This window comes from Rhinichthys klamathensis, unplaced genomic scaffold (assembly GCF_029890125.1).
Source record: "Rhinichthys klamathensis goyatoka isolate OS25496 unplaced genomic scaffold, OSU_Roscu_1.1 h1tg000452l_1, whole genome shotgun sequence".
NCBI classification, from domain to species: domain Eukaryota; kingdom Metazoa; phylum Chordata; class Actinopteri; order Cypriniformes; family Leuciscidae; genus Rhinichthys; species Rhinichthys klamathensis.
Window position 1 is genome coordinate 912,741 of NW_026606944.1, and position 13,269 is coordinate 926,009.

At 38.5% G+C, this 13,269-nt stretch overlaps 1 protein-coding gene and 1 long non-coding RNA gene across 3 annotated transcripts in view; both read right to left on the reverse strand.

Annotated features, from left to right (window-relative positions):
- Positions 1–6,029: 6,029 nt before the first annotated feature.
- LOC130071690 (gastrula zinc finger protein XlCGF8.2DB-like) overlaps positions 6,030–13,269 on the reverse strand; it is a 152,008-nt gene continuing 144,768 nt past the window's right edge. For both annotated transcript variants that reach the window (XM_056236549.1, XM_056236550.1), the window contains exon 3: positions 6,030–7,252. In XM_056236549.1, the coding sequence (XP_056092524.1) occupies positions 6,318–7,252 (935 nt within the window). In that variant the 3' untranslated portion in view covers positions 6,030–6,317. The remainder of the gene's footprint in view (positions 7,253–13,269) is intronic.
- On the reverse strand, positions 10,474–10,733 carry LOC130071719 (uncharacterized). The gene is made up of 2 exons (XR_008804038.1): positions 10,651–10,733; positions 10,474–10,599 (listed from the first exon to the last, which is right to left on the reverse strand). It is a non-coding gene; the product is annotated as an uncharacterized LOC130071719 (long non-coding RNA).

Consider the following 13,269-nt stretch of genomic DNA (forward strand, 5'->3'; position numbering starts at 1 on the left):
CTTCCTCCTTGCAAAACAGCTCGAGCTCAGTGAGGTTGGATGGAGAGCGTTTGTGAACAGGAGTTTTCAGCTCTTTCCACAGATTCTCGATTGGATTCAGGTCTGGACTTTGACTTGGCCATTCTAACACCTGGATATGTTTATTTGTGAACCATTCCATTGTAGATTTTGCTTTATGTTTAGGATCATTGTCTTGTTGGAAGACAAATCTCCGTCCCAGTCTCAGGTCTTTTGCAGACTCCATCAGGTTTTCTTCCAGAATGGTCCTGTATTTGGCTCCATCCATCTTCCCATCAATTTTAACCATCTTCCCTGTCCCTGCTGAAGAAAAGCAGGCCCAAACCATGATGCTGCCACCACCATGTTTGACAGTGGGGATGGTGTGTTCAGGGTGATGAGCTGTGGTGCTTTGACGCCAAACATAACGTTTTGCATTGTTGCCAAAAAGTTCGATTTTGGTTTCATCTGACCAGAGCACCTTCTTCCACATGTTTGGTGTGTCTCCCAGGTGGCTTGCGGCAAACTTTAAACGACACTTTTTATGGATATCTTTAAGAAATGTCTTTCTTCTTGCCACTCTTCCATAAAGGCCAGATTTGTGCAGTATACGACTCTGTCCTATGGACAGAGTCTCCCGCCTCAGCTGTAGATCTCTGCAGTTCATCCAGAGTGATCATGGGCCTCTTGGCTGCATCTCTGATTAGTCTTCTCCTTGTATGAGCTGAAAGTTTAGAGGGACGGTCGGGTCTTGGTAGATTTGCAGTGGTCTGATACTCCTTCCATTTCAATATTATCGCTTGCACAGTGCTCCTTGGGATTTTTAAAGCTTGGGAAATCTTTCTGTATCCAAATCCGGCTTTAAACTTCTCCACAACAGTATCTCGGACCTGCCTGGTGTGTTCCTTGTTCTTCATGATGCTCTCTGTGCTTTAAACGGACTATCACAGAGCATGTGCATTTATACGGAGACTTGATTACACACAGGTGGATTCTATTTATCATCATTAGTCATTTAGGTCAACATTGGATCATTCAGAGATGCTGCACTGAAAGTAAAGGGGCTGAATAATTTTGCTCGCCCAATTTTTCAGTTTTTTATTTGTTAAAAAAGTTTGAAATATCCAATAAATTTCGTTCCACTTCATGATTGTGTCCCACCTGTTGTTGATTCTTCACAAAAAATTACAGTTTTATATCTTTATGTTTGAAGCCTGAAATGTGGCAAAAGGTCGAAAAGTTCAAGGGGGCTGAATACTTTCGCAAGGCACAGTATATATATATATATATATATATATATATAGCTTAATTGAGTGCGTGAACGGCCGCTGCTTTTTCATTGGCCATTTAGGTTACGTTATTGTTCACGTGATTGGTTAATCTTTAAAAAATCTTTTGTGTATCAGTGTTGCAATTGTTTGGCTGTAATAGTATTTTTGAAGTGTTTTTTTTTTTTTTTTGAGAAGGTGGAGGTGTTAAGAGGATCATGAATAGGTCAGGGGGGCATTTGTTCAAAAAGGGTTGAAAACCACTTGTCTAGCTTGTTAGCATTAATGTATAAGCTTTCATCATGAGTGTAAGGAGGAAAGTGTTTAAGACGGAACATTTTCAGAAACAGGAGAAGAAATACTCAAGAGCACTGTTGTGTGCCACTTTGTTTAGCGTCATCCAAATTTAATGGAGTACTTAGTCTTCACAGCTTTCCGACTCATGCCGACCTGAGAAGACAACGGCTTGTAAACATACGCCGGGATCAGTTCGCCATCTCCTCACACGTTAAGCTCTGTAGCAGACACTTCACCACTGATCAGCTCATAGAGCCAACAATCCTCGCTGGTTGAAGGTGGTTTGTTAAAGGTTCTGTACTGACACTCTTTGAATTAAATGGATACACCGTTGAAAAACAGCGGCGTCCGCTCATGATATTTGAAATTGTCGTCAAAATGAATTTCTTTCTTGTGTTAGTTTGTTGGTATATTTCCCACTGGACTAGACGATATGGATTAAGGGTTGTATTGTCATTAGGGGTGTGAATCACAGGGTACCTCACGATAGGATACGATACCGATAATATCACGATTCAGCAATTCTAAGATAATCGATATATTGCTAGACAATCCTCTGATGATACATCATGATCTACGATATCCATCTAACTATGAAAACAAAATGCCTGTGAAAAGGTTGGGCAGGTTTTCTCTCCTTATTACAGTCTTAACTGTTAGAAAATAGCACAAAAAGTTTTCCAGTCTGTAAATTAAATGTAACATTTTAAGTAAATTAAATAGACGTCCTGTCAACTATACAATAATGACACTGTTTGTTCGATGGCCAGAAGAGAAGTGGCCCCCCGACTGAACCTTGTTTCTCCCAAGGTTTCTTTCTCCATTCTTTCAGCTGATGGATTTTGGATTCATTGCCACTGTCACCATGACTGCTACACTCTCCAATTCTGAGGCACTAGAGAAAAAAACAAGGGGGCAGAGCAACAGAAAGATCTGGCACCGTCTGACTTTGAAATCAAGTGGTCTGATGTAGACAGTGTCCTAGAGTGCAAGTACCTTTCTGTAAAAGCAGATGGTATGCTTGCTCTTAAAACCAGATGACTGGACAAATGGGAATCACAGGGATGACATGGTGTGACATTTTGACTTCACTTTGAAGGAAATGGGAGTTAGTAAAAACGAAGTATGAAGTAGACTCACTAGTTTTAAGTCAGACGTTTTTTTTATAAGTGAGGTTTGAAGGTTTTAAGTTTGAAATAGTGTAATAGTGCAAAGAAACAACTTGCATCACAATATATGTAATTGTGATTGCCAAAACATTTGGTAACTAAACATAATTTTATGAAGTTTAGTGACAACATGTTACAACGTTTATGGTACAATGACTGGAAGGCTTCTGTTTGTATTATTGCTTAACACAATTTTCACAATTTCAATTCAGTTCCTGGGATTTGATTTTAATCTTGCTTCAATATTGACTTATTTGGATAAATATTAGGTAGGCTACAGTAGATAACCTACATGTTCATTTTTCTCAAGAAAAGATATATCTCACATAATGCTGTAAACATACAGAGCCCTATCAGCTGATATTGTTAAAGGTTAGAAATAACAAATTAAATTAAATATAATGCGGTTTTCATTATAATAACAATTATTTAATAACACAAGTAAAAAATAAAATAAAAATGTAATATAGTGCACATATTTAGCAAAATACTACTCTCTATAGATATTGTTTCTAGTCAACTAACGTGCTGGTCATTAAATGGCTTTCCTGAGGTAAATGTAACGTTCTGTAAGCCCACGCTCAATCGGCCCAATGGAGGCATCCGACCAGTGGGGAAGGTCTCTGCGTGTTACTGTCTTTTCTCGTGGCAAAGTTTTTTGATTAAATTAAATACATTTTCATATATGTATGTTCTCGTTATTTCATCTGACTCCATAAATGAAAGGGTTTAATGATATCTGTGCATCATTAAATGAATGTTTGACTATTCCTTTTAACTCTTTACTGCAAATAATGAGTCCGATAGAATACAATCAAATGTTTACAATTTATTATGTCAGGTAAATGTATTATGCCAATTACATAATCAATTCAAAGATAACGGATACAAAACATCAAATGCTCTGGAATAAAGAGAAGAGATGCCAACCCAACATGAAGAAATACATGATGACTAAGTTTTGAGATCCTTCAACATCATGGGCTGATCTGAGGTACAGAATCGCCCTGATCCTCTAGTTGCATTTCATTATACAGACAGAAACCTTTTTCACATGGAAACATCTGCTAACAATGGGAATTTACATTCAGAGTTGACATCTTTTGGGAGTAGGAGACCATTTGTCTAAAGACCCACCCTCCTCTGTGTGACAGTTATCTATAAACTCTTAAAAACCTTAATTCATTGGGAATGAGACCTTTGTACCAGTCGCACTGAGACATTTCAAATGATACCAAACATGTAAAATACTGTATGATAATTGTTCATATTAAACCATATAGATTTTTGGGTGAACTCAGGTAGGGATGGGTGAAGGGAATGATGTGTAAATTGGGAGGTTGTCAACTCAAGTGTGATCGTGTCTCGAATGGGGACGGGCAAGAGAGATCAAATGTTAATTTCCAGAAAGGTCCTTTGTCTTCTCGAGGAGTGGTCGTTCCTCAACCAGTTCTTCCAGTTTCTCCAGCTTACACTTCTGTGCCTTAATTGTTCTCCTGCTGTTTTATTGACCACTTTCCGTGGTTGAAAAACACTGATTGATTGATATTATGTATGAGGCATATACCTTTCGGTAAATTGTACTGTATCTTTAAATAAAAAGTAACACATGATCGGTTTACTTAGACTGAGGCGCCAACAATCTGTCACGTCACATTTACAAGTGGCAAAACGGTATTTATTGTCTGAATTTCGTAATAAAATGGACATAACCTGAGAGCTGAGATTTTTCTTTCGTATCAAAAGTAACCTGCTCTGTCTAGTCTGTCAGTGTTCTCTTTACTCCGATTTTGAGCGTGTGAAAAGTGTCAATTGCGCTGAATGCGTAAGAGTTGGCAGCCCTGCTTTATGCAGAAGATGTTCTCCTTTTCCTAATAAAGAAATAACGTTAAAATGGTTTGTAATCAGTGAAGCTGGTAATGCTGTTTTTGGAGTTGTTTAATCATTCTCTACTGAGATCTCGAGAGATGTAATGTGTTATTTTATTTGCAGTTGATTTCATCTAAGGCTGTGTAGCTTTTTATCTGTTATTGTTTCCATCTCTTCTCTTTTTCTGTTCTTGTTCCTCTTTCCTTCAGTGATTCTGCTTGTTAACAGCAGGTGTTCATCACTAATGCTCACTCATGACTCGATTAATCAAACATCTCATTATCCAGACTGATCTCATGAAATGGCGTATGTATGACACGCCAATTCGTATTTCCATTTTTGGCGTGCTATCAACACGCATAATCGCTTTTCAGCGTGTTTATCAACGCCTTTGACTTAACGTTATATTACTGTATTATGTACATATAAATATATGACCTACCCCAACCCCGTCCCTAAACCTACCCGTCACTGGGGTTAATACCATTTATGAGTCTTCTCCTACCATCCTAGGAAAAGAAATATCGCTCCACAGATGTAGAATATAGATTTTGCTTCGTTTCGCTCGGACATTTAACGGCGTACACATACACGCGGAATCACTCGGACGTTTAATGGCGTAGACATACACGCAAAAGATTTCGGCGTGGACATACACGCGGATAGCTCAAAATGCGTATAGATAACACGCCACTTGAATTGAAAGTGGCGTGTATGTTTACGCAAAGTCATGATGTCATGTTGCATTATCTTAAACACTGGTTCAGTGTTATTTTAACACTCTCTTAGTGTGGGACACGTACACTGAGCAGTATTTTTTAACTGAGAATTTTGCTCTGTAGGGTATGAATGTTTGTTATGATGTTGTCCAATTTAATAATAAGATGGAAGTTACTTTAATATGTTGATTAAAACTACTTTCACAAAGATGCATATTTTCTGGTGCCATTTTAATTTATCAAGCCGTTTAAAATGCATTCCACACAAACACACAGGGTCTCACATCTGCACGACCTGCTGTAAGTGTGATAACAAAATATTTTTTATTACACTGATCAAATTAAATGGTTTTCCTCCAGAGTGAATGTGTAATTTGAAACTGCTCTATTTTGTAACCTCTTGCCACACTGAACAACACTACAATTTCTTTCCAGAATGAGTTTTCAAAGGATGTTCTAGGTCTCTTTGAATTGTAAAAATCTTCTTACACTGCTCAGTGTTGTATAAAGTACTAGAAAGCAATACTTGAGTAAAGTATCGTCCTAGAAAAAGACTTTGGGAGAAGTGAAAGTTACCTTTTAGAATATAACTTAAGTAAAAGTCTTAAAGTATCTGATATATACTGTACTTAAGTATCAAAAGTGATTTTCTGATATTTAATGTACTAAATTATTTGAATTAAAAGTAAAAAATGTTGTTGTTTTTTTAAAGCAAGCGGTTAGAACTTTGATTGTGAACTTTATTGTGGCCGTTTGAAAGGGAACTACTCGGTTACTATCGTAACCTCAGTTCCCTGAGAGAGGGAACGAGTATTGCGTAGCCGGCCACACTATAGTAACCTGGCGAGTTGTCGCTTCAGTCGTTAAACCCATAGGTTAAACCTGCTATAATGGCCAATTCAGTAGTGCAGTAACGAAGTATTTGTACTCCGTTACATTACAACACTGGAACGGCTTCCTCCGGTGTGAGTTCTCATGTGAACTTTAAGGTTTCCTTTTTAGCTGAAATGCATTCCACACAGTTTGCAGGTGTAAGCCTTCCCTTCAGTGTGAGTTTGCATGTGTGCATTAAGGGTTGCCTTACGCGAAAAACTATTTCCACATTGAGGACAAGTGTAAGGCTTCTCTCCAGTTTGAATGCTCATGTGGAGTTTAATGCTTCTTTTTTGGGTGAAAAACTTTCTACACTGTTGGCAGGTGTTAGGCTTCTCTTTAGTGTGAATTTTCATGTGGCGTTTAAGGCTTCCTTTTTGAATGAAACTTATTCCACACAGTTGGCAGGGGTAATCATCAGTGTGAGTTTGCATGTGTGCATTAAGGGCTGTCTTACGTAAAAAACTCTGTTCACATTGACGGCAACTGAAAGGCTTCTTTCCAGTGTGAATTCCCATGTGGGATTTAAGGCCTCCTTTTTGAGTGAAACTCTTTCCACACTGAGGGCAGGTGTAAGGCTTCTCTCCAGTGTGAACTCTCATGTGGGCTATAAGGCCTCCTCCTTTTTGAGCGAAACCCTTTCCACACTGAGGGCAGGTGTAAGGCTTCTCTCCAGTGTGAGTTCTCATGTGGGCTATAAGGGCTCCTTTTTTAGCAAAAATCTTTCCACATTGAAGGCAGATGATAGGCTGCTCTTCAGTGTGAGTTCTCATGTGGCTTCTCATGTGGGCTATAAGGCCTAATTTTTTAGCGAAACTCTTTCCACATTGAAGGCAGGTGAAAGGCTGCTCTCCAGTGTGAGTTCCCATGTGGCGTTTAAGGCTTTCTTTTTGAATGAAGCTCTTTCCACACTGTTGGTAAGTGAAATTACTTGTAGTTGTTGTCTTTTCAGTCTTTGAGGAATTTAAAGATTTTTCTCCAGTTGCAAAATCATGATGATTGTCGTACTGGTTTCGTATTTCATTCAGTTCTTGACTCTCTGCTTTCAGCGCCATCGGGTCTATGGTGAAAAGTGACAAATACAAGTTAAACCCAGTTTAATGACACAAAGCAACAGACATGAAAAAGTTAGACATTTTCTAGCATCTAAACCAACAAAACAAAAAACTTTCAAATTGGCCTAAAATAGCATCCTTTCATCCATGTTCAGTTTTGCAGAGTAACCGTTTTGTTTTCAGTTTCTATTCTCATTAGATCTTGTGCAACATAGACAACAACCTTCTCTTGGATAACTTGAGAAATATGTTTGCATTTGTGGACAAACATCTGTATATTTAAAGTCCTATTTATCTGACTGTTACCACTTGTATTCAAAGAAATAAAATAATGGCTAAATAGTGCAAACAAGTAATTGGACAACAATACTTTCATATCAACAATACTTTCATACCAAGGCTGTATCTCAATACTAGTTCTACTCGATCTTAGTGCTGCGTTTGACACTATCGATCATAAAATACTCTTGGATCGACTACAAAACTACACTGGTGTTCAGGGACAGGCATTAAGCTGGTTTAGATCGTACTTATCAGATTGTTACCATTTTGTCTGTTTAAATGGGGAAAAATCGAAGATAACATCAGTAGACTATGGAGTGCCGCAAGGATCGGTGTTAGGCCCTCTGCTATTCTCAATATATATGCTGCCACTTGGTAATATTATAAGAAAACATGGAATTAATTTCCACTGCTATGCTGATGACACTCAATTATATATTTCATCACGACCAGATGAAAACACTAACTTATCTAAATTGACAGTGTTTTAAAGATATAAAATGCTGGATGGCGTGTAATTTCCTGCTATTAAATCCAGATTAAACGGAGGTATTACTTATTGGTCCAAAAAACTACCCACAAATTCTCTTACAATACAACTTTAATTTAGAAGGATGTCCTGTTACTTTATCCACTACAGTAAAAGACCTGGGTGTTATACTAGACCGCAACTTGTCTTTCGAAAATCATATTTCATGTTACAAGAACTGCCTTTTTCAGAAACATTGCTAAGCTACGTAACATGCTATCTGTTTCTGATGCAGAAAAGTTAGTTCATGCATTCATGACCTCGAGACTAGATTACAGTAATGCTTTATTAGCTGGTTGTCCTGCATCCTCAATAAACAAGCTACAGTTAGTGCAAAATGCAGCCGCTAGAGTTCTTACTAGGTCAAGAAAATATGATCATATAACACCGATTTTATCATCTCTGCACTGGTTACCTATTAAGTTCCGTATCAATTACAAAGTACTACTACTGACCTATAAAACCCTTAATGGTTTAGCTCCTGAGTATTTAATGGATCTTCTATCGCCCTAAAATCCATCGCGTTCTTTAAGATCACTAAATTCGAGGTTTCTGGTCATTCCTAGGATATCTAAGTCCACTAAAGGAGGGAGGGCGTTCTCGCATTTAGCTCCTAAACTCTGTAATAGCCTTCCTGATACTGTTCGTTGCTCAGACTCGCTCTCCCAGTTCAAAACTAGATTAAAGACGCATCTCTTCAGCCAAGCATTCACATAATGCTTACCTTTTATACCACTGTTGAATCAGATCGAATGCATTAATATTATGAACAGCAGCTACGCTAATTATTTCCCATCTGCTTTTCTGCTGTTATCTCGAGACGCTAGTCCCGAGGTAAATAGCGTTCGTCAGCTCCAGTTTGTATCCAGCCTCTCACGGAGACTTCAGATGCCCCAACACCTGCGATGAGACGACTCGACGCCTGTGAAGAGACGACTCAACGCCGGCGATATGTTATGCCCTAAATTAATACATGATGATTAACTAACTGTATTTTCTGAAATGCACTTTCTGTAAAGCTGCTTTGAAACAATATGTATTGTAAAAAGCGCTAAACAAATAAATTTGAATTGAAATTGAATTGAATAAAAATAATCAAAATGCATGTGCCAAAAATTATGCAGACATTAGTCAGATCTATGTGCCTCTTAAAAAGAATGAAACTGTTGGTCCATTACTTTAGTGTCTTGATGACATGAAGGCCTGGATGGCTCTTATATGAAAATAAGACAGAAGTGATGTTTTTTGGTGGCACCACTGGGACCCCCCGTGCTAATCTGGGTTCCTTGAGTCAATATATTTAGCCAACAATCACTAACCTAGGGGTTAAAATTGACCCTGACCGTAAGCTTGACAGACAGATAAAGTCAGTGGTTAAAGGTGCAATGTGTAAAATTTTTGAGTATCTATTAACAGAAATGCAATATGACATCCATAACTATGTGTTCAGTGGTGTATAAAGAACTTACTTAATAAACCGTAATGTTTTTATTACCTTAGAATGAGACATTTATATCTACATAACCGCGGGAATCCCCTTCTATGAAGGTCGACATATTGTGACGTCATGTTTCTACCGTAGCCGAACGCGAACAAACAACGCTACAGAGCGCGTTTCGTCACTACCTTGAAAGAGAAGCCGCAGAAACCTAGAAGCTAGCCATAAACACCGTGAGTAGTGACTTTTCCCTTGTCAGTGGTGTAAAATGTGTAGTTGGACTGTTTCATGTAACTTTAACTTAGTTCTTCTCCCTCGCTGTGTTATGGCTTTGCTATGTGGGGATAAATGTGCTGGTTACGTTCGTGAGACAGCTGATTAGTACTCTTGTCATTGACCGTAAAACAGTATGTTACAGGGATCACTAACACTTCGATCGCGGTCGACAAGTCGATCTTGGAAGCATTTTAAGTCGATCGCGGAGAGTTTTCAAAATCAGAGAAAAAAAAAAGCCTATTGTGTGTAGTAAATGGTGTCTAGGGATGCGGAGGCGCGCGCGCTGTTACAATCATGTCATTTTTGCCGCGCGCACCTTTGGGCTCATGCGGACGCGTCGAGTTTAAACAACGCTTTACGCTTTAACCAGCTCAGCCACAGTAACAGCTCATTTTACAGCTAAACTTTTACTACCCTGTTAGAAAAATTATATAGTTGCATAGTTTCATGTGGTTCTTCTCCCTCGCTGTTTTATGGGTTTGCTATATGGGGAGGACTGTGGTACAGAAACAGTGACAATGTTACACACTCTTGGCTTACTCTGGCTATTCTCTGCTGTCTCAGACGACCATATCTTTGTCCCGTCTTAGCCAACGTAGCTTCTTCAAAAGGGAGGGGTGAGCAGTGGGCTGAGCCCTTAGTGCAACTCGCAACCGATGTTAGGTGTTAGGCTAGATGTCGCTAAAAATCACACACTGCACCTTTAAAGGGGTGATGAACTGAGAAATCAAATTTTCCTTGAGCTTTTGACATCTAAGAGGTCATCATATTATAAGAATATCCTGTAAGTTTCAGAACTGAAAACATCCTTTTTAGTCCAATAAAAGCTTTTATTGACACCAGGTTCAGCAAACGACTCGTTTTTCAAAGTGGGGAACTATGACGTCAAAGAGGATAAAACACCACCCCCGCAGAAGAAGATCGACCGCCTACTTCAACACGGCCGGTTTAGCCCCGCCCACCGATTCGCGCATTACACGAAACTCATTATAATATGCAAAACTGTTATCCACTCACAGCAGTGGGCGTATACTTCCAAGTCTTCAATGCGAGAGACGCCCATAAAAACCGAGTGTTTTTGAGCTAGGCTCAAAACTAGGGTAGAAAATAGCCTATTACTTATTCATTTTGATGTTTTTGAATGTAAAAACCAAGCGAACGTCATAAGTTGACCTCAGACAACAATATAAAACAATTTAAAAAGCCAGTTCATGACCCCTTTAAAATTAGTTGTTTTTTTCCAATTGAGGCAATTGGCCAAAATAAAGCCATTTCTTTCTAGTCAGCACTTTGAGACAGTAAACCACGCCTTTGTTACCACTCGGTTGGATTACTGTAATGCACTGTACGTGGGGGTCAGTGGGTCCTCTATTGTTCGTCTCCAGATGGTGCAAAACGCTGCTGCACGTCTTTTAACTGGAACACGTAAATACAAGCACATTTCCCCAATTTTATCCTCACTACATTGGCTGCCTATATATCAACGATGGAACGATCTACCTCTGCACATTAGACAGGCTTCTTCATTGTCTGTTTTTAAGTCTCTTAAAACCCACCTCTATTCTTTGGCCTTTGATAACTGAAATTGACAATTCAGGTTTGGTTATATTGATTTTATTCGTTCATTGTATGGTTGTTTTTTATGGGTCGTGTGAGTTTTGTATTTTAGAGGGTTTTTTTATGTATTCATTTATTGTTTTAGTGTACAGCACTTTGTGTTTGAAAGTGCTCTAAAACTATTAATAAATCAATCAATTTATTTATAATGAAACAGACAATAATGAAATGATTTAATTTCTCTTGCATTATTTGCATCAACAATATGGTTTAATTAAAGTGCTAGTTATTGAAAAAGAAACATTTAAAATTAATATTAGCTAGTTTCAAATAACAGCACTGATCATCATGCGCTGAAGCTGGAGAGCTTCTTGAACTATGACCGTTTACACCTGGTATTAAAGGGGTCCTATTATGCCCTTTTACGAAGCCTTGATTTTATTTTTGGGCTGTACTAGATCGTTCAAAACATTTTCACTAGTGCTGTCAAACGATTAGAACACTTAATCGCGATCAATCGCATTAATGTCATAGTTAACTCGTGATTAATCGCAATTAATCACACATTTTTATCTATTCTAAAAGTATCTAGATTTTTTTTTTTGTCCCATTATTTTTTTTCATTTTAATGCTCATATCAGCATGGAAAAGTGGATCGGCTTGCTTTGTGCAAATGTTTTTTTTTTTTTTTTTAAACAACATTGGCATATAACTCTTTTAACTGTCCAAACAACACAGCTAAAAACTATGGGTGATGGGGCTTTTTCTTCTTTGGCTCCTAAATTGTGTAATTCCCTGCCCTCTGAGATTAGGAATGCAGTATCCCTTAGAGTTTTTAAATCGTCCCTTAAAACTTACTTTTTTAGGGTGGCTTTTATGTGATTCGTGTGATTGCTGTGTTTGTTATTATATCGGACTTCTATTTTTATTGCTCGTTTGTTTTTACTGCCTAGACTGTTGTGTATCTTTCTAATTTCATTATTTTTGTGTAAAGTGCTTTGAGAATGCTACTTTTAAAGGCACTATATAAAATAAAGTTATTATTATTATTATTACTGTTCAATTTCACACTAACATTCTCACTTGGAGCAAACAATCTCTCACACAATGTAACACTGTCCATCAATAAAAGGGTGAAATAAATACTGACGAGGTCCTGATATTGACGAGGGGGCGGAGAATTCGCATCAGCTGTGTGTGTGTGTGCTTGGCCATCATCAAGTGGTGTTTCAGACTGGACGTGCTGCGATGATGATAGCTCAGTTCACAACGACAAAACACAGATCACTTTGGCCTTGTCAATGGAACCATTTGGCAACTTTTTAAAAGTAAACTTTCCATTCAGAATCTCATTGGCATCCATTTCGGCGTCTCGCGCTCGTCATCCACTCAAAACGTAACGTTAACCAACTATTTGGCCAGCTCACAGGCCCAAACAAGTGTGTGCGTAGTGCCTGTTGTTTTGTTTCCGGTCTAGCTAGATCCGCTTGCGCTCTGGTCGACGAAGCAATAAAACGTCCTCGCACGGCGAAAGCCATTGAAATGAATGGGTTTCATAGCGCTGCGCATGCCGCGTCCTGTTGCAAAAGCATGTGAAAAAAACCTATAAAGTTTGCTAAGCCAAAAAGACTGTTAATCGCCCGATAAAAAAATTGACGCCGTTAAATGGGTTTGCGTTAACGCCGTTACTAACGCGTTTAACTGGCAGCCCTAATTTTCACATATTTTATATTATTACATCTCATCTCTCCCCAGTCTGTCTCGAATGCATTGTTTTCAACTAAGCCCCTCCTTCCAAAATATGAAATGTGCTTTGATTGGTTAGCTGGCCCAGTGTGTTGTGATTGGCAGCGTTTAGTGTCAGAAATGTCCTGTCCCTCCGTAACCGCGAGCTCTACTAAGATGTAAATATTAAGGATGAGGTCAATTTCAAAATAATT